General features: G+C 41.6%; 1 protein-coding gene across 5 annotated transcripts in view; it reads left to right on the forward strand.

Annotated features, from left to right (window-relative positions):
• The window catches only part of Kcnma1 (potassium calcium-activated channel subfamily M alpha 1), a 699,649-nt gene extending 683,006 nt beyond the window's left edge, over nucleotides 1-16,643 (forward strand). For 2 of the 5 annotated variants that reach the window (XM_042690240.1, XM_042690242.1), the window contains exons 26-29: nucleotides 2,007-2,201; nucleotides 4,643-4,761; nucleotides 6,364-6,588; nucleotides 16,188-16,290. In XM_042690240.1, the coding sequence (XP_042546174.1) occupies nucleotides 2,007-2,201; nucleotides 4,643-4,761; nucleotides 6,364-6,588; nucleotides 16,188-16,212 (564 nt within the window). In that variant the 3' untranslated portion in view covers nucleotides 16,213-16,290. Of the gene's footprint in view, nucleotides 1-2,006; nucleotides 2,202-4,642; nucleotides 4,762-6,363; nucleotides 6,589-9,430; nucleotides 9,460-16,187 lie in introns of all 5 variants that reach the window. The other 3 variants (XM_042690241.1, XM_042690238.1, XM_042690239.1) reach the window with 3 other exon arrangements.
• The last annotated feature ends 7,346 nt before the right edge of the window (nucleotides 16,644-23,989 follow it).

A 23,989-nucleotide genomic window follows, 5' to 3' on the forward strand; every position in this document is an offset into this window, starting at 1 on the left:
GCCTTTGTCAGAGTTCCATGACCTGCTCTTACTTAATTCATGGGGTAGGCAGTGCTGAGAAATAGCATCCTGCTTGTAAAGATGCGTTATCTGACTGTTGGGAAGATAACTTCCCCCTGGACATTTGGGAGATGTCTGTACAGGTGCTGTAGAATATCATTCTGTTAGTTTCTTCAGCTGCTACTTCATTCAGAATGAGATTCCACACCCCATTCAAACTCCACCTAGAGAGGTTTTCCTGTGAAGTTCCTGGGTCTGGAATGAATGCACCTGGGAGTGGATCCACACTGAGAAGTACAGGTTAAAGTACAAAACAACATGGCCTTTGTCTTCCAAGCCCTGAAACCAAAACACAAACACAAAAGATTGACCAATCAAGGGAAGGCTGGAGAGGAAGGAGACTATCATCACAGGAAAGGCCCTGGGTCTCTGATATTAGGCCAGAAGTATGTATCAGGGTCCAGGTACTTTTCTCAGTGCTTCAAGCAGGTTGAGTCATCCAGTCCCCATTCCCCGCCCCCACCTATTTCTCTAGATCATGACATTGAGGCATAAAAGTATAAAATAACTTTCCAAGGCCACACAGCTTCTGAGAGGAGGAGGCAGCATTCTGCCAGCAGCCCAAATCCACATCCCCTCAGGCAGACACATCTTCTCTTTTGTTCCTCTTGCCTCCCACATATCCCAGCTCCAATCTGGGCATCAATTCTCCTCAAGGCCTGCCAGGCTGTGAAGTCTCCTCCATGTACTTTACCATTGGCATTTGATGCATTTGGGTGAGGGTTTTCCTGAGGAATGTGAAATACAAACTCACTAGTAACACTATCTTATTGCAAGTCCTCATGGGACTCTTGGCCTTATAACCTTGACCTTAATGACCGTGTGTTTTTTTTTTTTTTATTTACTGAGAAAAAAATGAACCTAGAATGCTTAGGCATCACTTTTGTGCCTCCATGTTATCCTTTGTCTTGAAAAAGGAAAGCAAAGAAGGGTGAGGGCCAACCTTACTAGGTTTCTTCCCCCTACATTTGCCAGGTAGCCTAAGAGCTGCTGAATTATAATGCACCTGTCTGTCCTACCCTCCTCCCAGAGGTCATCAATTACCGAATGCCAGAGCCAAGTAAGATTTTACTTACTAACCCACTTGATTTCTCCTTACGCAGGAAAATGGAATGCAACACCTTGAACGGAGATTTCCCTCAAATTAGGCTGGGTGACAAATGTCTTTTTAAGCTCTTTCATTTGACATCCTATTAATTTTTTAAAGCTCTCATTGTTTTCTTCCCAACAGACCTGTTAGGTTTCAGATGTGAGACAAATGTACACTTAGAAGGAAAATTCTTTAATAAGCTCTATTTTCCTCAGACGACTGAGGTTAGTTTAACAAACAGAAGCCAAACTCCGCACAGCGGGACACTTAGTGTGTCATAAATTTGTATGGCTTATTTATTGACGGAGGCTTCTTGCTTAGACTGTTAACAAAGCATATGATAAATTGTTGCATATGTACCATTAACGATTCTCTTGGTATCTCATTCCTGCACAGAGAGACGTGGTACAATTTTGGGGTAGCTTCCTAACCCATGGGTGACAGGTCTTCAAGGACAGCCTTTTCTGGAGTAGCAACCTAGGCTGGCTATCTTATTACATGCGTCACAAGTCCTAGAGTTGGCAAAGGGACTTGCAAAGAGACAAGGCAGGGTTGGCGTCCCTACCGATACCAGCAATGGTAAACACCACTTATTTCAGACTTTAGCCCTTTAAATAAAAATCCTTGAGTTTTTTTTTTTTTTTTTTAAGTCAGGCTCTTGTGGTGGAATCAAGCAAAAGAGAAAAGAATGGAATAATTGGAGGCTGCTGTCTCTTCACTTCCCACATAAAATTATTTGAAGAGACAGGCCAGAACTTTACATGGGAGATACTAAGAAAACTTGTAATTTGGATGTCGCTGTCATGACTTTAGGATGAGTTGCTGAAGGATGTCCCCCTCCTCCATCTTTCCACAGACGTACTTCAACGACAATATCCTCACCCTGATACGGACCCTGGTGACCGGAGGAGCTACCCCAGAACTCGAGGCTCTCATTGCTGAAGAGAATGCACTTCGAGGGGGCTACAGCACCCCCCAGACGCTGGCCAATAGGGACCGCTGTCGTGTGGCCCAGTTAGCACTGCTGGACGGACCCTTTGCAGACTTGGGGGTGAGTGCTCTGTCTAGAGGCTGCCTGACTCCATTGATCCGGATGAAGTCGATGCCGCGTGGCAACCGGCCAGACGATCTGTCTTTCTCCCTCTGGAAACAAGTAAAGAAATGAGAGCTATGATGTGCTTGCTACCAAGGTGCCCCTGCCTTGGAACTGCGAACTTGCTGTTCTCCTCAGCCTTCTACTTCTCTGGGCTGCATAGGGAGCTAAGGATGGGAAATCTTTCCACAGGGTCCTGGCATAGCCGGGGATGCTCAGTTCCAACTCTACTTTAGTAGCACTTAGGGATGCTCAGCCCCAAACTCCAGGATTCTTAGTGTCTTCACCTTTACAACCCAAGACATGGATGGCTTCCAGAGCACTAAGGGCAGATGTGAGCACCCAGCACCCCTGGCAACATAGACAGGGTCTTCATTGGATCCCTCAGATGCTTCTTATTCAAAACCTAGGTCTTACTGTTTTTGAGGCTAGACTCGGGTTCTCCCTCCCCTTGCCCTTCCTGTGACAGAGGTGGCCCACACCTCCCTTTTGGTGCCCTAAAGATGTACCCAATGGATGGAGCCATGACACTCAGCAACCCCAAAATATGTTACACAGCATTGTACACCAAGTTCAAGAGTAGAAAGATTCTTCTCCATGTGCCAAGACACATTAATGCCTACTTTCACTTATTTCAGATTAATTGTAGGCTGAGTCCTGCATTAGACTAAGCTTCCCGCCCCCTCTCAGTTTCGGGATTTGAACTCAGGGCTTTGTACTTGCAGGGCGGTACTCTACTGCTTAAGTCATGACTCTGTCCACTTTGTGGTTGGGTTATTTATTTATTCTGCCAATCATAGGGATTGAACTCAGAGCCTGCGTTCTGTCCTTGAGCTTTTTTTCCTCAAGTCTAGCACTCAACCACTTGAACCACATGTCTACTTCCTGCTTTTTGGTGGTTGATTGGAGTTAAGAATGCCATAGACTTTTCTGTCCAGGCTGTGTTTGAGTGGTGATATTCAGATCTCAGTTTCCTGAGTACCTAGGGTTTCAGGTATGAGCCACTGGTGCCCATGTTTCTCTGGTTATTTTTGAATGAACTTATTTTTCACACAGCCTGGACTGTGATTCTCCTATTTATACTTGCCATCATAGCTGGGATGATAAGTGTACCCCATCACACTTGATTTTTTTCTGTTGAAATAAGAGAGCCTCACAAACCTGTTTGGCTGGGCTGGCTTAGAACCGCTATCCTTCCTATCTTAACCTTCCATATAATTGGGGTAACAAGTGCATACCACCATGCCCAACTAATTTTGAGATGGGGGTCTTATGAACATTTTGCCCAAGGATGACTGTGAACTCAGTCTCAGCCTCCTAAGTAGCTAGAATAATAGACATGTGCCACCACACCTGGTTTAGACTGAACTTTTCTGGAAAGATGATTTTCACAATTGGTGACTTTATTATTATTATCTTCAAGTACTTGTACAAAGGAGTTGCCATTTAACAAAGCAGTTTATGAATACACTATATTTTGATCAGTGTTACCCCTTTTAACATTCTCACCCATCCTTCTCCTAACGTGGTGACTATAACTATTATGCATTTACTTATAGAATGGAACAGGGGAAAATACTTTGTCAGGGCAATATATGGCCCCATCTATATTTTGTAATATGACACCCTTATGGAACTCCCACTGATGGGAAGGATTCAGAGAAGTTATTCTGCAAGTCCCTTCCTATGATAGGGCATCCACCCTGGCTGCGTGAAGCTGAGTGATATTGCATCTCCAAGTGGCTGCGTTTGCTTTCACCTTCTGAGTCAGGTCTCAGACTCTGGGGAAGTGGTTGTGAACTGATCAGAACTGTGAATTCCAGTTTTTCTATCTGCAGACCCTTAGCTCCTGAGGAAATGCTTCCTTTCCCCCCTTGCCATCTCTGAGGTCTGCAAATTGTGCTTTTCACACAGCCCTTACCCGGAAGAATCTGTCTCCCTAGGAACCGGTGGGGTCTTCTCTCCTTGCAGTGATTTTCATTATCACTTGGGCGGTTTTGACAACATGACCGGCTGTAGTGGACACAGCTGAGCTGGGGCAAACACATAATCACTGCGGTGCACAGCTTGTTTCTTCTCCTCAGCTGACATACATCTGAGACCTTTAGGTGTGACACCCTCACTTCAAGTAAGTGAACAGCACTTAGAGCTCTCATTGCCGTAGGTGGAAAGCTGCAGGGACCCTAGAGGAAACCTCTCATTGTCAGATCCCTCAGATCAGCTCCACTGGATGTAGGCTGTTAACCATGTGGATTTCTTCAGCCACAACCCACAGGCACAGACCCTCCAATTCACAAGACAACAAAACAAGCTTTTATGAAAAGCCTCTCGTCCCCCTGGACCTTGACTTGCAGGCAAATAAAAATGATGTTTCTCTCTGTTCTTTTGTTATCTCCCAGGATGGTGGTTGTTATGGTGATCTGTTCTGTAAAGCTCTGAAAACATATAACATGCTTTGTTTTGGAATTTACCGGCTGAGAGATGCCCACCTCAGCACCCCCAGCCAGTGTACAAAGAGGTGAGTATCTTTGCACTGTCTGCATCGGGTGCCACCCAAACACAGAGACCGACACCTTCTCCTGTCCCCTAGAGGCGAGGAGCTCGTACATATGAGTTCATGTTCACAACATGCAAATCACTCTGCTCACATTAAACTTGACGCTGATCTTGGAACCTAACAAACAGAGGAGGTGTAGACACTGTGGGAAGAATTCAAGTTTTGTGAAATAGTTTCATCACCCTATTACAAAAGCCAAGACCTGCAACTTCAGTGACCTGGGTCACCTCCATTAGCACCTAGTGACAATGTGATATTGCATATAGCTAGTATTTAAGATAGAGATTTATCTTAAACTTCTTAAGATAAGTGTGTTCTTGGATTCATGTATTTCACTTCATATATATTTTCACTGATTCTTTTACTTTTATGTGCATGGTTTCAAGAAAATTATGTGTATTAACAACATAAGTAGTAAAGTAACAGCTTAGGGATGCTAGTTATGTTTGGCTAATATGTGTTAAAATAAACTTATAGCAGGCAGAATTCCAGAATTATGCAAAGCAATAAATTTCATAACACTCCAGGAAGCAATGGTACACAGGTGAGTCTTTCTCAGCTCTGCATATCAGAATCACCCTGGGAACTTTTGAAAAATACTCATTATTTTGAGCCAGCTCCTCGGGAGGCTGAGTTCTGAGGATCTCAGGGAAAAAAAAAAAAACAACAAAAACAGGCATGAAAGGCCATAAACTTGGATCTCCAATTAACCTCCAAAAACCAGAAATGGTGGTATAGCTCAAGTGGTAGACTACTAGCCTTGAGCAAAAAAGCTCAGGGACAGCATGCAGGCCCTGAGTTTAAACCCCATGACCAACCAAAAAGCAAAAGAGAATTCATTATTTTGTTATAACTAGTGTGTAAGAAACATATATACACATATCTATTTATAAATACATACCATTTTATATGTCTCTACCCAGGAATTGCAGCATCTAGCCAGATAACAATTGTCACAGACCAATGAGCTTCCACAGCCTAGCAAACATGAGAACTACCTGCCCTTGCCCTTATTAAGAACAAAGTTCTGGGCCTAGCATGTTGGTGCATGCCTGTAATCTCAGTTATTTAGGAGGAGGAGGAGGTAGGACTATCAGGGTCTATGGAGAATAGGTGTGGAAAGAAACCCTAATAGAACAACCCTAAAAGCAGAAGAACTGGGGGAGAAGAGTGTGAGTCAAGTGGCAGAGGGCTTGCCTAGACAGTGGAAGGCCTTGAGTTCAATCCCCAGTAGAATGGGCATTTTCCAGAGGCCCTTGGATAGTGCTTATCTGTCGCTCTACGAGCACACATGGAAATTTGCTGGTATCAAGAAAACATGATGATTTCTGTGGTTTTGCCTAGTGTTAGCCAGCACCTCTGCCTGTCCTCATGGCTGGCTGCTTTGGTAGAGATACAGATAATTTCATAGAACTAGAAAGAGAAGTGGAGGGTGTTGGACCAGTTCATCTTCTAAATCCTCTGCTCCATTTCAACAACTGGGTTCCTTTTTCCACTTCAAGTAGAGTTGAGTTCTCTAACCCGGTCACCTCAGACTGTGACATCTCTCCTTTCTCTGCCTAGGTATGTCATCACCAACCCCCCCTACGAGTTTGAGCTTGTGCCGACGGATCTGATCTTCTGCCTGATGCAGTTTGACCACAACGCGGGCCAGTCCCGGGCCAGCCTGTCTCATTCCTCTCAGTCTTCACAGTCCTCCAGCAAGAAGAGCTCCTCCGTCCATTCTATCCCATCCACAGCGAACCGGCAGAACCGGCCCAAGTCCAGAGAATCTCGGGACAAACAGAAGTACGTGCAGGAAGAACGGCTTTGATTTGTGCATCCACCGCCACCGTGTGTGAAACTGTATCCGCTACTCATTTTTCCAGTTGGTGTTTCCAACAAAGTAACTTTCCCTGTTTTCCCTGTAGTCCTCCCCTCTTTTATTTTTTTACACATATTTGCATATGTATGATAGTGTGCATGTGGTTGTCATTTTTATTTCACCACCATAAAACCCTTGAGCACAACAACAAATAAGCAGACGGACCAAAAAGTTATTTATGATTCTAGGAGAAATATAACCCAAAGGCATGCTCCAGACATAAATAGCTCACTCCAAGAATGAGTTCACAGATTAGAAAAGAACACTCGTGATCAATGTTAGGTAAATCCAGGTGTATTTAATGTGCAAGAAAAGTTGATTCTGATTTATCAGGATTATCGGGGTGCTTTGGGTTTTTGATTTTGTTTGTTTTCCTCTCTCTCTCTCTTTCTCTGTCTCTCTTTCTCTCTGTCTCTCTAAATATGTACACCATTAGTTAGCACACATTTATTTGAAACAAGACACCAAAAAGCAATGAAAATGTATTGATCATTTTCCACTCTCTGGGCTGACGTATCACAAAGCATTTGAAAAGCTTTCACACTTTGTGAGAATAATTATTAAATACCTGCTTGTAGCAAGACAGCATCAAAGATTTTTTTCTTTCAGTTACTCAGTAAGGCCTTTTGTCCCAGAGCTAGCTTCCTTTGGGAGTTTATACAAACATTTCTAACCTTAATACAGAGGAGGGTGTATCCAATCCTAGTCATTTAAGGGAGAAGAGGTTTGATTGCATATTCAATTGTTTCCTGTCTCCTTAGGCTGCCATATGAATAGCTATTTTTTTCTTTACTTTTGACATTTGGGATGAAAAGCCATATGTATCATAAATATCAGATGTAAACCATTAAAAACTGCCTTCCTGGGACTTTCACATCTTTTAAAAGGTGAATTACTTACCTTATGTACAGAATAAATAATGCTTAGGAAAGAGCAAGTATTTTTCCATGAGTTCTCAGGAGACTTTTTTACTCCCCTTTGTTTGATTAGCAAGGGTCCCATTGCCAGGTAGAAGCTGGGCTGGGGTGATGGCAGAATGAGAGGAACACAAACCCAGAAATAGAAATGTTTCTGTAGGAGCAACATGTTAAATAAGCTAGGATATTGGAGGAATAAGCCATAGATGACTGAGAAAACAAAAGATGGTGACCACCTTCAGTTTTTGGCACAGCTGCATGACGCTTTGTCCCAATGCAGAAAAATGGTGGGAAAAGTTTTCTTCCTTTCTTTCTTTCTTCCTTCCTTCCTTTCTCTCTCTCTCTTTCCTTTCTTCCTTCCTTCCTTCTTTCTTTCCTTCCTTCCTTCCTTCCCTCCCTTCCTTCTTCCTCCTTCCTCCTTCCTTCCTTCCTTTCTTTCTTCCTTCCTTCCTTTCTTCCTTTCTCTCTCTTTCCTTCCTTCCCTCCCTCCCTCCCTCCCTTCCTCCTTCCTCCTTCTCCTTCCTTCCTTCCTTCCTTCCTTCCTTCCTTCCTTCCTTCCTTCTTTCTTTCTTTCTTTCTTTCTTTCTTTCTTTCTTTCTTTCTTTCTTTCTTTCTTTCTTTCTTTCTTTCCTTCTTTTTTGGTGTGGGTACTAGGGTTTGAACTCAGGGCCTGGGCACTGTCTATTAGCTTTTTTGCTCCAGGCTGGCACTCTGCCACTTGAGCCACATTTCTACTTCTATCTTTTTGATGGTTAAATGGATATGAATTTCATAGACTTTCCTGCCCAGGCTTTCTTTGAACTGGGATACTCAGATCCCAGCCCCCTGAGTAGCTAGGATTCACAAGTGTGAGCCACCAGTGCCCAGCTCATCCTCCATTTCTTAAACATAGCCGATTCACACAGGCAGGTGAGTTACAGTGATACAGAATTGCTCCTCATCGTTATGAGACGAGGGATGAGGAAGATGCAGCAGTGAGCCAAACACATTAGTATATATTTCTTTTCTGTTTGCTTTCCTTTTTTTTCCCTAACAGTATGCATGGGAGGAAATTAGAAAAAACACATTCTATTTTTCAACATACAGTTGTCACATATTTTATGCCTGCAAAATCATGTTTTAGATAATGCAACAGTTCTCAAAAAATTGGCCAATTCCTAACATAACCAAATTCTTGTATGGATAGACTAGCCCTGTGCTAGTTTAAACCTATTTGAGATGTTTAATTTTTTTAAAAAAAAATCCATAGAGTAGAATAGGGGTAGAAAGGAGAAAGGGAAAAAAATGCCATAGCTGTACCATCTCTAAAAAGGTGTTTTTATGGTGAATGTTTTGGGTTTAGATTTTTGGATCCCCTTGTCCCCTCCAGCATGATAGTTTTGGAGATTTGCTTGCTGTGTGAATTGACAAGCACTTTTACTGACAAAAAAAAATGGTGTAGCTGAGTCAGAACCACCTCTCCCCACACACTCACACCAAAGACAGAGACAACACAGTTTTCAAACCAGAGATGGGGTGGGGCCTCTTGTATACATGTATATTTAAAAGCCCTATGAGTGGAAGACTTTTTTTCAAATTATTTTTGTCCCGATATATTTTGATTTATATATGATGTATAAGTATCTCTCTCTATATATATATATAACTATAACTATATATATAACTATATATAATATCCCTAGTTTTGGATCATAAGGAGCTCTTCCTGCATTCTTTGCAAAGGAGGTTACAAAAGTTCTGCCCTCCAAACATTTATAACGCTAAGAATCTGCCAGTTAAAGTGCTCAACAGGAAATACGACAGTTTCAAAGCATTGTAAAACTCACATAGCTTACTTCTCTCTCTAAAGTGCGACAAGGATGAATAGAATGGGCCAAGGTATGACAATTAATGGTTTTGCATGACCTAGCCACTGCTGGGGGTTTTCTTCTATAACGTTGTCCTTGTGAAAACTTTTGTGAAATTAAAAAAAAAAAGGAGTTACCAATTTTATTCTGTTATTGGTTTATTTTTTTTAATTTATATTGTTCTGTTTGTGGTTTTAGTTATCTTGTTTTGCTTTTTCTCCGCCCCTCTTCCCGTTTCCCTCTCTTCCCCCCCCCCCCTTCCTTCTTCTTTCTTCCTTCACTTTTTCAATTGCTCAACGCCATGAGGCTGTGCTGCTGCTATGGCCTTAGAGTTTGTTTTGGTGTTCTTGGGTTGGGGGTGTGGTTGGGGAGTTGGGGTGGGAGGGGACTTTCTTTCCATCTGGCTTGCCTTCAAATCTGCACGTGGCCTCCCTGCCCACCTTGGTACCTTGCTCCAAGTCCAAAAGCATTTTTCCATTGAGAAACCCAGCTTCCCCCCCTCCCATTACCACCACCCTAACCCAGCCCCCATTGGTCTGTTCACATCTCTGTGTTTTATCTTGGCAAGACCTACCAAATCAAAAAATGATGCTCGTTGATGCTAAACTTTTTAGGAAAAGCTTGGCGGCTATCCCAATCCTGCTTCTCTGTAATTATTGTATCCTCCTGTTATTTAAACCAGGTGGGCTATTGATGGCACAACACTAATCACCTTTTTGTTCAAATAGTGTGATATAAAGTTAACACTGTTCAGCTGCATGGATCCACTTGAGACCCATGTCCAGTTGTCAGGGGGCTGATGACTCAGTTTTGATATTACCCAAATGGCCCCTGTCACCCATCTTTGGCTATTGGTTAAATCCCCAGCAGAGATTGGACAGCTAGAAGTCAATCCAAAGTTTTCTGTACAATCTTGTTAGCAAATCTAATGAGATGACTGCGTTTGTCATGGGACTGGAATGGGAACAGACTATGACATGAGATGAAATTTGGGCATCTTTCCGGGATTTTGGGCACACTAGCAGATAACTGAGACTGGATCATAGGTGGGTAATGATGTGCTTGATGATGGGAAAGCTGTCATGATTACTTGTGCTTTACTAGCTGATGTTTCTATATTGTATTTGCCTTAGTAGACTGAAGATTCTTCCCCATTGCTTCCTGTTTTGATTCCAAGATTCCCCTTTCTCCTTTAGGGGAACATCAGCTCATTTAGGAAGGAGGTATAACAAGGGTCTTACATTATGTCTCTTCCCTACTCCCTCTTCTCTGAAAACAGAAACAAAAAACAGGCCAAGGGAGAAGGTGAGAGAATTCTTTGAGGAGAAAGTGCCTACCTGCAGGTAATATAAACTACAGATAGAAATCCACAAATCTGGATTGTAGAACAGAGACAGTTTGTAAGCCAGTCAGTCGAGTTTGCTCCAACTACTCAGCCTCAATCATCTGATGATCATAGCGGCATCAGTGTCCCTAACAATTACTTCTGGGGTCTTTTCCAAAGCCCAACCAAACAGATCCTTATGCTTACCTAATTCCTGCCACAATGAGGAGAGGTTTCTAGTTTCATTGAGAGTAATGACCCAGAACCTTAGAACAGGTGCTATGTAAATATCTGAAAATAGTTGGATCGTGAACACTTTTATCCCTTTAACTTTCAAAAAATAATTATCCTTGTGCCCTTGGCTTATCTTGGAAAAAAAATCAATGAATGCTTGGAAGAGCTCCACAAAATCACACTAATGGTATATCAGATTCTGGAGCTGGGTGTAGCTTCCAACCTAGGGGATGGTCCTGTAATCTCAGAGAAGAGAGACACTGACTATACCTGCTGGCAGCATTGTCAAGATCCAAGATGACCAGAAATTTAAAAAAAGGATTTTTGACTGATTCTTCTTCAGCATGGGAAAAGCCTAAAGGTGTCTGTATCCCAATAGAGACAATTAAATCAACCTACCAGGTTCCTATGGCAACAGGCTCCTTAAAGGAGAAACTTCAGGGACTGGAGAAGTCAAGACAGGGTAAAAATCAATTTCTCCATCAGTTTCTTTCAGTCCACCTTTACTTTGTCCTGATATGATAAAGAATAAACACCTGCCGTTAAATTGGTTGACTGTGGCAATGCATTTCCATTGCAACCATGGAGAGGAAAAGAGTGAAGAATCTGTCCTTAGGGCTTCAGCTGGTCAAAGGACTACAGAGGAGGGTGGAGAGAGGCCGTATGCTCAGGAAATTAGTCAAAAGAGACACAGAGTCAGAGTAAAGAAACTGCAGAGAAAATGAGATTCACCAAAAACCCCTCTGGTTCTGGCATAAACAATTTTTATGTGTATGGAATAGCCATATTCTGCCCAAGGAAAGAAAAGGTAGTAGTCATCAAGGTTTGGTGAGCAGAAGGAGGGAGCCACATTGTTCATCTGGGAAGGGTTCAGCATTGCCTGTGAAGGTTGGAGCTCCTTGTTAACCCCTACTTGCTGACCCATCCTCTATCCAAACAGATCCTTTCCTTCCGTGCCTTCATTCTCTAATCCTTGGCTTGTGGCTTGTGGAGAACAGGGCTAATTATTGTGAATGCCTTTGCCGTGTCATTGTCTCCCCTTTTTTGCAGTCTTCTCTGGGGAGTAGTTATGTGAAAGGCTAATTCCCACAGAGCCAGCGTGTGCTGGCTGTCCAGTGCCACCTGTCTCTTTCTCTGCCTGTCATATGCCACATAGCTCAGCCCTTCCTTAACTTAGCACTCCTTAGGGGACCCTGCTCACCTAGAGCCATGCGGCTGCAGGAATTGCTAACTCTGACTCTAGGTCTTATGATCTCAGGGATGACACTGGCTATGAGAGGCATAGATGGACCACAGTGAGAGATAGAGAGGTGCCCCAGAACAACCACATTCCTGAGCTCTCCAACATAACACTATCACCCGCCTTTTCCTTCACCTCCCAAATGAGGGAAACTACCCACTGTATTTTCCCATGTCTCCTCTACAGCCACAATTCCCATTCTTCAGGCCAGGCTCCCACCCCTCCAAGTCCTGGCTCCTCTGTTGAAGAACTTCATTGGCAATCACATCCCGAGAGTCCCTCCCATCCTGGTGACATCCTCCAGTACCTTTAGTATTCGAGTCAATTCTAACCTTATGCTAAAAGTTATGGCCTTACTTCCTGCAGGAGTCCAGTCATTCTTCTAGGTAAATTGCATTCATGATCACACTCAATTCTGTCATCATCATACAGGATCTGACAGAATCTCCATTGGACAGCTGTGGAAATCAAGACGCCCTACAGTTTATAGAGTTAGCCATGATGATGTGATGCTCCTCACATTATTAATAATCTTAATGATCTTAGTGACTAACTTACATTTTCTTGCCCTGTAGCTAAAACTATAGTAAGTGCTTTGTGTCCACAGATCCGACTCTGATTGAAACAACAATCCTAGGAAGGTTGTGTCCTCAGTCCTATGGGACACAAGAGAAAGGATGCTAAGATAAATTATGCAGTATTACTTGCTCAGCCCCATGCAGTTAGTATGTGAGCGAGCCAGGCCTGATTGACTGTATCCTACTCCCGGGCCCCTGTCACCATTTCCCAAGCCACCTCTTCATGAGGGATTCATGGTGGATAGCTCACAGCATAGCTGATCTGGAGAAGTGACTTCTCCATGAATCAATGCGTTTATTTTTGAACCATTTTTTTAAAAACAATTGTTCTACTACATCAGCTGCCACAGACCAGGACATGTTGCTCCCTTCATACTCCATTAACTATTTTGTGACAAAAACTCCTGGCAGGCAGGCCCTACATTGAACCAAGAGTGATGACATCATACTTGCATCTCCTCAAAGGTTAGGAAAGAAACGGGGCTATTTTCCTGTGTCCACGGGGACATTTTAGGACTGAAAATGAAATTCCCAGAAACCTTCCTGTCTTGTGGAACAAAGTAGAGAGTAGAACTAAATTCAAGGGTTTTAGATTTCACCTTGGCGCCATGTCAACATGGATTTGAATTCCTGCTCAGGGACTTCTTCCTGGTGGCCAGTTTTGTAGCCACTAATTGGCACAGGTTCTTCTCTGGAAGATAAGAGTCAGCCAAATGGTGACTCTCAAACTTGAAGGGTCCTGCATGGGAGCCAAACGGATGGCAACCATTAAATGTGTGCTCCTCTGAAACTCTGGAGGATGCTTCATAAAATACCTTGGCCATTGCCCTTTTCAGTAAAACGTCTAGAGCATGCAGATATTTCCATTTCAACAATGCTTTGGAGATTCAGCATGTTGAAGGCTAACCAAGTCTCCACCAAATTCACACATTCATGTTTTAGGTTTTAGAGTGACAGATATGCATTCTCAGACATGATGACAATCTCACTTCTTCACTGGGAAGTGGTTTCCTACAACCCCTTCTTTTTGCCAAAGCTATATGGGTGAAACACAGGGGCTACTCTGCTTAGATTAGACTTGATTTGCATTTCAGGCAAGAAATTGAAAGGGAAAGAGAGAAGCTTCAATAGGGCAATAATACTCTTTTTCATAGAAGTTGATATTCTCTGTGGGAAAAGATCAATGAACCAATGGTAAAAACTAAATTCTAAACAATTATTCTCTGAAACAATCGTGAAGAAATTTTAAACCAATTGCAGCTGTTGGAGCTTTTACCACAAAGACTTCCTCCTTTTCCATCAGCAGAGTTACTTTTTCCAAGCCGGCATGTCCAACCTAGTTTTAAATCCCTCTGCAAATTCATTCTACACAACAGAACAACCAAAGCCAAGGGCAACTCCGGCACACAGAGCACAAACATCAGGCTTCGCTCCGAACCTCATCTTTACACATATACCGTTTGGAAGAAATCGTAGTTTGAAATTGTTCCAGAGGCTTGGCAATGCTTTTAAAACACGATAACCATCACACTTTACTCTTCTCTGAAAGGTTAGTTTAATCGTAGATCACAAAAAATTGGTTTCCACAAATGCATAATGGTTCATCTATGTCACACTTGAACTAAATGGTTTTTTAAATGGAGCTGAAATTATTTTGATGTGTACACAGACCCAGATTTCTATACAACCTTTTTTAACCAGCCCATCAGGAGTCTTGCCTCTAAAGCCTCATTAATAATTCAGATGTGCTGATGACTTTAAAAGATCTATGGAATTGAAGCTTAGGGGGAGAAAAAAAACCCTCTGCTTGACAAAAAGATAAATGAATGTAGAAAGAAGCTGTAGGAGTCTGGCAAGCTGTAGATCATCTCAGAACAGATTGTAACTTTATCATTCTGTCAGGGGGAATAATTTAAAGCACTTAATCAGTTAGCTTCACGGTGAGGATGTAGCATTATGAATTCCTATCGTCCAATCTGTTCAAATCAAAGTGAACTTAATTATAATAGGTGAGAGAGCTGGAGCAGGAAGGGAGTGTGAGAGAGAACCAGGCAAGTGGTAGCAAGTGTCCTGAGGGCTAAACTCAGCTGAGGAACAAAAGGTGGTGAGGCTTTTCCCCAGGAACATCCACATCCCAGAGACCAGCCAACCATCAACAGCAACATTGAGGAAACAGTAACAGTATGAACCCGAAAGAAACAAGCAGAATGGTCATGATCTAATCCCTTACAACACACACACACACACACACACACTCGCCAGCCAGGTGAGTGATCTTTAACATATCAGCCTAGAACCACCTACAAGGCAGTTGTGAATTCTTAGCAGGCAGAAAATGTGAATTCTTAGCAGGCAGAAAAGGAAACTCTCTGATTGTGCTTAAAAACTGTTCTCCTTTTCTTGATGTTTCATGAGCCCTTTGATTAAAGGTATGCTTCCAGAGCTAGGAGGTCCTGTGTGCTCAGTCCCTTCCTATCTATGCACGTGGCCAATTTCCTGGGAAATTTCAATCCCAGGAAGAGACAGGAATAAGTCCTAAATAGCTCTGTATTGCGGAGTGGAGATAGATAGTTTCTAAACCTCCCTACTACCTAAGCCTGCAGTAGCCTGCAGTTCTCCTCAGCCATTTCTTGTATCTAGGGTGAAAATGAAATGACAAGCCAGCATTGAGCTCCTTTATTAACAGCTTGAATGTTGCCACTTGAATCTCTTATCATAACTTTATACCAGCATAGAGTTCTCTTTCTTGAAATAAAAGTCATCTTAAAGCCTTCTTCTAAAACACTGCTTGCTATTCTGGTTTTCATTCCCATTGTCCAGCAGAGTCTGTGAGTTTCCTTTAAGCTTCCTAAAACTGGCTGCACAAGAGTTGATATATGCTTTTAAATCTGCTTGTTATAAACAAAGCCAAGTCAAGGCAGAGAAAAAGAGGCGGTGCAGAAGATTCTAGACTGCTTGACCAGATGCAGAGATGTTATCCCTGTATTCCAACTCAAATTTTTCCTCAGACACAAGGCCTGTCCCCAATACCTGGGATATGCAGAGTCTCCTCACCACTAAAATCTTTCAGACCACTCAAATAACTCCAGAGAACATTGCCAGAGTTCATCTTCCAATCCTTCCTTATTCTCTGAGGTTCACCTCTGGCCTTGGTGCCTCTAAGTCTCCACGGCACATTTTGTCCCTCCTTACTACAGGGAGCAGAGGTGTGCTTCAGGTTCTGGGTCCTCCCTCCACTGCACTATCTCTTAGCAATTACTCACTGTCGACTTCTATCGATTACCTTTTTGAATTTTTTTCAATGAACTTTCCAAAAGCTTTATCCTATGACTAATTAAGCTTCTCATTTCTCCTTCTTGTTCTCTATCCATTTTGCCCTTTAGCAGAAAAGAAATGGTTTACAGATGAACCGGATAATGCCTATCCCAGAAACATTCAAATCAAGCCCATGAGTACCCACATGGTTAACCAGATCAACCAATACAAATCCACAAGCAGCTTGATTCCTCCAATCAGAGAAGTTGAAGATGAATGTTGACTCCCAGGAGACCAGAACTATTTTTTTAAAGCCTGACAAACTTCACAAATGGTGATGTGACTTTTTCTTCCTCTTACATGTTGAATCACTGGTGGGAACATTAAAATAAGCAAGAACTGCAAGAAAATAAAGTAGACAGGATTGCTCTCTTTGTCTGCCTTGAATATTGCTTCCATGTATTTTGGAAAAGAAAATGATTTCATTTATAAATGAACATACTAAAATAGTCATGTATAGCCTCTATCATTTAAAATTATTTTTATTTATTAGAAAGAAAAATATATTTTTCTTTTCTTTTTCATTTTCAAATATCTTCCCTAGATCTAAACAATGCAAAATCAACATGGAGAAGTGGCCAGACTCCTTTGTGCATATTTCTCTTCCTTCTCTCTTTTTGCTTTGAGGAGGATGATGGTCACCACCACAACTAATTGTACTGAAGGGAAGCGGATTATTAAAACAATTTTAAAATGATTGACAATGTATCCATGTATTTGGGGAAATCCAGAGCAGAAGATAAAAGGGGGCAGCTTGAATAGCTGCTTCTCTTCTGGATGGGTATGTATTTTGATCTGCGTTGACACCAGCTCTTAATAAATCAAAATGTATTTATTTTCACAGTTTTGAAAAATCAAGCTTTTGTAGCTTTAGTTTTCATTCTGTATCCCTCATCACTTTGTTCCTATAGTTAAGGGGAATACCTTCTTGCGTCCTTTCCTACAGCTTCAGATCAGGTTTGCCCAGACATCTGTGGATGATTGGGAGGATTGTGGAATTTCCACCTGGATACGGATGTTGAGGACCAGATTTGTGCAAGACATGGCTTGATTTGCTCTGATGGTGGGGACTCCTAAATGCTGTTATGCTTCTCATGTCATATTTCCAAACTACTCAAGCAAGTGGTTTCCATTTTAACAGGATCTAGTGAACTCTCCTTCTAATCCTTCCCCAAGTCTCAGAGCTTTGTAGCCTGAAAGTATGGGAACACCAGTGAACAGTTTTACTTAAGAACAGGATCTAAGTTGCACTCATTCTTCTCACTGAGTTTTTGTTAGAGAGCCAGAAAATGTCTAACACTATGGAGATGGTTTTTCACTCAGATTTTAATTTGCTGGCTTGCCTTGATTTAATTGCTGGGACAGCACACACACACACACACACACACACACACACACACACACACAACTTGCTAAAACAATTTTTAAATAATAATAACAAAAAAGGAAAGTAACTGATGCACTTAATACAGACTGTTAGTAAAAGGCCTTTGAAAAAAATTACCAGCAATGAAATAAACTGTATCAGCCACTTCAAACTGTGGTCAACAGATTTTTTTTCTAACCACCAGACACAAATGAGATGTCTTAGAAACTCTGCTGTTGCTTGCATGCTCAGTGTACAATCGCCCCAACAACTGTTTTGTTCCAATGACTTAACAAGTATTTCGACTTCAAAACTGTCAATCTTCAACACAGTCATCAGGGTCTCTGGAGAAGCATGGATGTGATAGTGACTTTTTATGTTCTTATAAAATGTAAACTGTGGACAATTAACCAAACTAGTCAAAATATCTCCCCAAAGTCTCATGGTATCTATTCCATTAACTTTTTAGGCCATGACCCTGTGGTATCTAGTTTTGATAGTGCAAACCAGATCAGAGCAAAGCAGTGAGACACCATGAAAACACATGTCCACAAAGTACTCCGATTACCAACATAGGCCAAACGAGCTTCCACCTCTGTCTACTCCCTGCAGAGCCAATGTAGTTGTACTTGCACCTTGTAGGCATTGTCCTGCAGTGACTTGTCGGACTGTGGTTACTCTGTTGTCACGTTTTGTAGAATTAGTTCTATAAAAGTATTGTGAATATAATCTATGTCCAATTGGATTGTTTAAAACAATACTTATAATCAATCACTAGTCTACTCAGCTGATTGAATAATGTCAACAGTCTCTATTCAGGCTTATACACATTTCTTGGTTTCCAATAAAATTGAAAATGTTTGTGGGGAGAACCCCTCCTGCTAGAATACCAGACAGCTTTTCTGAAAGCTAGGCCTTCTTTTACATAATGATTTTGCATTGGGATCACCTAATACATTCATACCAATCCATGCTCTTCTTTCCTTCATGAGCCATAGTGGGCTCCTCTTCATTCTCCTTCCTGAGAACCACCTCTGAATTTGTTGTAGCTCTTTGGTCTCCTATGGCAGGCAGTGGGGATCACCTCAAGAACCTTCCCTTGGAGTAATATGGGACACAGTGCTCAGTGTCATCCTCTTCCCCGTGTTCCTCTACATCAAGGCAATGTGGAAGTAACAAACTCCATTGCCATCTCAAGTTTATTTATGACATCCTACAAAAACCAAGATGGTAGAAATTTATTTTCTTATATGGTAGAGCATTAGGCTCACACCCATGAGTTGTTTTGGGTCAGAAAATAAAACTGGGCATGGTTTTAGAAGGTATGCAAAGTAAATAGATGGTGGCCCCTTTGGTAAAAATGTTGAGTTGAAGAGGAAATGGAAACAGAAGCAGCAATTCTAGACCAATGGAGAAATCCAGGAACTATCAGAGCTTCCTAATTTCTATTTATTGACTTCTGAGTCTTCACCCATCTCTGTTGGGAAAGACTGTCTTCCTGTTTGCATCCACTTAAAAAAATGATTGTCTTATTCAGTGTATTATGGGATACAAGATTCTGAACTTGCATCCCAGTTTAGGATTCCAGAAAAGCCATTTTCACATACTAGTGATCCTTGGGTGCTTTGGAACTCAGATTCACCAATAAGTTGTTTACAGAGCAGAAAATCCATACTTACGTGCATCACCACTAACACCACCTTTCCCAATGAGAAAACTTTATTTTTGTCAAACAATTTTATGTCATTATAAAGCACATGTAAGATGCTTCATACTTAAAAAAAAGTGATGTGACAAAGGGTCAATGGGAAATGTAAGAAGCTCCTTCCTTCTAGGAATTGTAGCATATTATATTTTGTAAAATAAAATTGAGGGAAGACTGTAAAAGTCTTTAAGAAAGAGAACTATTCTGTTGAGGTGGAAGGGGGAGTTAGAAAATATGTGAAATTAGAGATATTTTCATAAGACAAGCAGAAAGCACCCTCCCCATGTCTTACTATGAAGGTTCAAAAGCAACATTTGCAAACAGCTTGTTAAGAACTCCAAAAATGTTTTTTAAATAATTCTCCCAAGTCTCAGTGGCTTTAAAATGAGGTACACTAACGAGATGGCTGTCAGGCCCTTTTTAGCTTAGACAGGGCATGATCTAAGCTAGACATGGGTAAGAGGGAGTGGTGGGTCTCCCTTGTCTTTACCTCATGAACATTCTCTTCCCTGGACATAGAGTAGTTGGGTTCATGTCTTGTGTTTTTTCACTTGGGAAGGTCCTTAGAGACTCAAAATGTAAATTTCTAAATTCAGAGGCACCCAGATCATCTTGATCTGATTTTTTTTCCTGCTTATTTCTAGGACTGTCTTTTGGCTTGACACCCAGCTTTGGTTAATCCTGTTATCTCTAGAGCACACATACAATAACTAATATGTAATTCAAATCTCAACACCCTTAAGATCCTGCTATGTCCCCACTTAAGACCTAAGCTTCAGGAAATGGTCAATCTAACTTCTCATTTCATTGTCCGTTCATGTGACTTTTCCTCACACTCACTATTTCTCTGTTACTAACATTCACAAATGTAACTCTGATCAGTTATTCTCATCATCAGAGAAAACCTTGTAAGAATAAAGGAAAGTGGAAAAACAAAGAAAGTATAAAGAAGAAGAGAAAAAGAATATCAAATACATTGATTGGGAGACACCTTGACTTCCAATCAATTCCACCTAACTGGGACATGAGTCTCAATGCAGTCTGTTCAGGTTTTATTCTGCTGCTATTTGCTGCTTTTGGAATGGTGGTGGAATCATCAATCCACATGGTCTGGGAAAGCCCTCACTACTTACAGCTTGACTCGCCCTGTTTAAGAAGCTAAAGGAATTGAGAATTCACTTTTTCATTTTTCTTTCTTACTCTTTTTTTAATTTTTGGCCAGTCCTGGGGCTTGAACCCAGGTCTTGGTCACTGTCCATGAGCCTCTTTTGCTCAAGGCTAGCACTCTACTACTTGAACTACAGTGCCACTTCTGACTTTTTCTGTTTATGTGATTCTGAGGAATTGAACCCAGGGCTTCATGCATGCTCGGCAAGCCCTCTCCCACTAAGCCACATTCCCAGACCCTTCACTTTCCACTCTACTGATAAAATATTTTGTCCTGCCTGTTGTGTTTGCTCCATATTCCCAATGGGCATTTTTCTTTCATTTAGAAGAGATGATTTAACACTTAAATTCTGTGATCATTTGAGGAAGTGATTAGGCCCTTAGGATTTATTCATGAGAGTAGCTAGAAATCATTTCCCTCTAATCTGTACTAATGTAACTACCTTGATTGTTTAAGTGTTTCTTTTTCTGATTGGTTGTTGCCCATAACATATGGGCTACTAACAATTTTAATACTGCCATAAATAAGGTAGTGAGAGAATATTTTTATTTATTTCTATAAAGCGTACTTTGTTATTGTTATGGTGAGATTGCTTGAACCAGGCTGAAAATATAGCTCAGTGGTAGAGGGTCTAACATTTTAGAAGTCCTGGGTTTAATTCCCATCACTGATAAAAAAAAAAAAAATGATTGCTCAAAACACATCCTGGAAGGAGCCTGTGTGCCCAAACACAGCAGTTCCTTAGTCTCAAAATAGTTGTAAGTTCCATAATTGTAGACCTTCATATCAGTGGATTGGAGAAAGAATTTGACTACTTATATAAAGTTTCCCTTTTTTACTGTTTTTTTTTTAAATATTGCTGTTTGCATGAAAATGGGGCCCAAATTATCTCCAGAGGAAACAAGACATACATCTAGCAACTAGGTAGAAAGAAAAAAACAATATATATCACTATAAAATACCAAGTCAGCTCATGGATGTTGTGCTAAGAACTAATACTTGAGTTGGAAGAAGAGTTAAATTAGACTGTGGCTTGGGAAGAATACACAAGAATACAATACTGGCAGGCACCGGAGACATTTCTCTGGGAAATGGGGGTCTGAGCTGTGAGCATGTGCGAAAAAGAGTGTCTTAGTGGGCTACAATGCATTGACAGGATATTTCAATGGAAAGACCATTTTGCCTTTGGGGATATGATTATGTGGAGAAGCTAAAAAAAAAACAAAAAAATATAAAAAAACAAAACAAAGAAAAAGCTCCCATTAAAATGGCTAAAATAGTCTAAAAAGTAAATAGTCTAAATAGCCCAGCTAAGAAGTTGAAAGTTCATTTAGAAAGTCATAGGAGGTTGCTAAAAGTTTTAAACAAAAAAGAGATGGAGCCAGGCACTGGTGCCTCACACCTGTAATTCTAGCTACTCAGGAGGCTTAGATCTAAGAATTGCAGTTCAAAGCCAGCCTGGGCAGGAAAGTTTCTGAGCCTCTTATGTCTAATTAACCACCAAAAAACCAGAAGTAGAGCTGTAGCTCAAAGTGGTAAAGTGCTAACCTTGAGCAGCAAAGCTTAGGGACAGCACCCATTCACTGAGTTCAAGTCTTACAACTGATGTGTGACAGAGAGAGACAGAGACAGAGAGACAGAGACAGAGACAGAGAGAATGCTTCAACAACAGCTCTGTGTTTTGTAGATTGAAAGTTTTGAGATGTTGCTTCTTCCCAGAAGTAACAATGAAAATGTAGCCCATAAAGCTAAATCTTTTCTCAGCAGCACTGAGTTTTTATAGGCTCCCACTCCATGGTAACTACTTACCCCATGAAGCTCCTCACCAGGTTTCCTACCTGCCAGACACAGGATGTCCCTACCCTATTTAATTACAAGGACGTCAGCTGAAGATCTACTAAATAGATTAGAGGACAGGAATGGATGCCTCTGACTTTTAAAGAACCTGCCAATTTTACCATTTGTGGGGTGGGGTTGGGGTGAGGGTGGGGGAGATTACTATAATAAGAACAACAGGTAGGTCATCAACAACTTGTAGAGTACAATCAATCATCAGAACTGTCAAATATGAATTATCGCTATTACAACACCTCATCAGGAAAGCATGGTAGACTGTTCTTAGTGAGGAGTTAACCCTCAGAAAATACTTAGAAATGGAATGGGGCAGGACGAAGGAATGAACACGGTATGTTTTCCCTACCACTAATCCTAAAATCCAATTATAAAGAGAAACATACACATAGAGCTGTAAAACAACAATAACAGTAAGCACTGATAACAATAACAGTAAGCAAGCACTGATAACAGGACTGCCCTTCAGTGTGGCTGAGTTACAACAAGGGAGCAGTGCTCTGGCTTGAAGCAGTTGCGCAGGACTGTCTTTCTAGAGCACAGGGGTGTAAGTATTAGAGAAGTGGAAGGACAGCATCCTACGTGTGACACAGGACCACCTAGTGTGCAACATGGCAGGTGATGTTCATCACTATCAGCTCATGGATATTTATTGAGTAGCTGTTTGGGTGCTCATCCCTGGGGAAGATTTTTAGAGGAAAATGACCCACCTGCCTCACAAGGAACACAACATACACATATATTTCAAAGAGCATATTGCACAAAACATGTGTTCAATAAATAACTTTCGAATGAATGTGAACACTGCATAGCAAATAAGGAGCATGGATCATAACAGCTGTAGAAGCTTGTTTGGCTTGGTAGGGATGGGTGTTGGTGCAATGGCTCTAGGTCTGATCAGGTCCTTTGAGAAAGGAATGCTTATTCCAGACCCCAAGGGTCTAGAATAGGAAAGAAGAAAAGAAGATAGGAAGGGAAGGTGGAAAATCCTTCTCCTGAGACTAAGCAAAATGCTGCATTCATCCTGGAAGAAGCAGAGGGTGTCTCAGAAGAGGGAGTGAGGGAGGGGCCAGGAAAAGGTACTGAAGACCTTACAATGTGGAAGCCAGAGCTACATAGATGGTCTGCATGTAAGAATCTGGGTGAATTCACAAAGGGAGAGAGTCTAGGCTTAGAAGATAGATTGTTAGATACAATCTATCTAATTGGTGGCTCCAACCGTATCCTTAGGGGCTAAAAGAAACTAGTTAAGTAGACACTTTTGAGATAGGAAGTCTAGCATATTTTAGTACCAGGAAAATGGGAAATAGAGGGGAATTGCACAAAGGAGAAACCATGTAGGGGGCTGGAGATGAAGGACATAAAGATGGTGACTCAGAAGGAAAAGCAGGAGGCTAGGGACTCATTTTCTTTATCCCAAAAGCTTGCCATTAGCTTGCCTGGCCTAGCCTGGTGACACATCACCCAGCCACTGTGTGTCACTGTGTGTCATAGGAACAGAGGTGACAGAGGATGTCTAGGACATTGGCACTTTTTTTAGGGGGCTCCAAAGAGAGGGCTTCTGAGCAGGTCTCTCCTTCCATCCACTCACATCTCCACACTCTTCCTCATCCTTCATCACAGAGAAGACACCAGAACTTGTTGGCTTTGAGAGCCTCAGATGCCACCATCATCTTGCTTCTTCGATGGCTTTTCTGGAAGAGCAGTGTGAAAAGTTTGGGGCCAGGTGAAAATAAGCTTTATCAAAAGGTAGAATCGTCAAATTTATACAAGTTTCACT

This window comes from Dipodomys spectabilis, unplaced genomic scaffold, assembly GCF_019054845.1.
Source record: "Dipodomys spectabilis isolate Male_0828 unplaced genomic scaffold, ASM1905484v1 ptg000136l, whole genome shotgun sequence".
NCBI lineage: Eukaryota > Metazoa > Chordata > Mammalia > Rodentia > Heteromyidae > Dipodomys > Dipodomys spectabilis.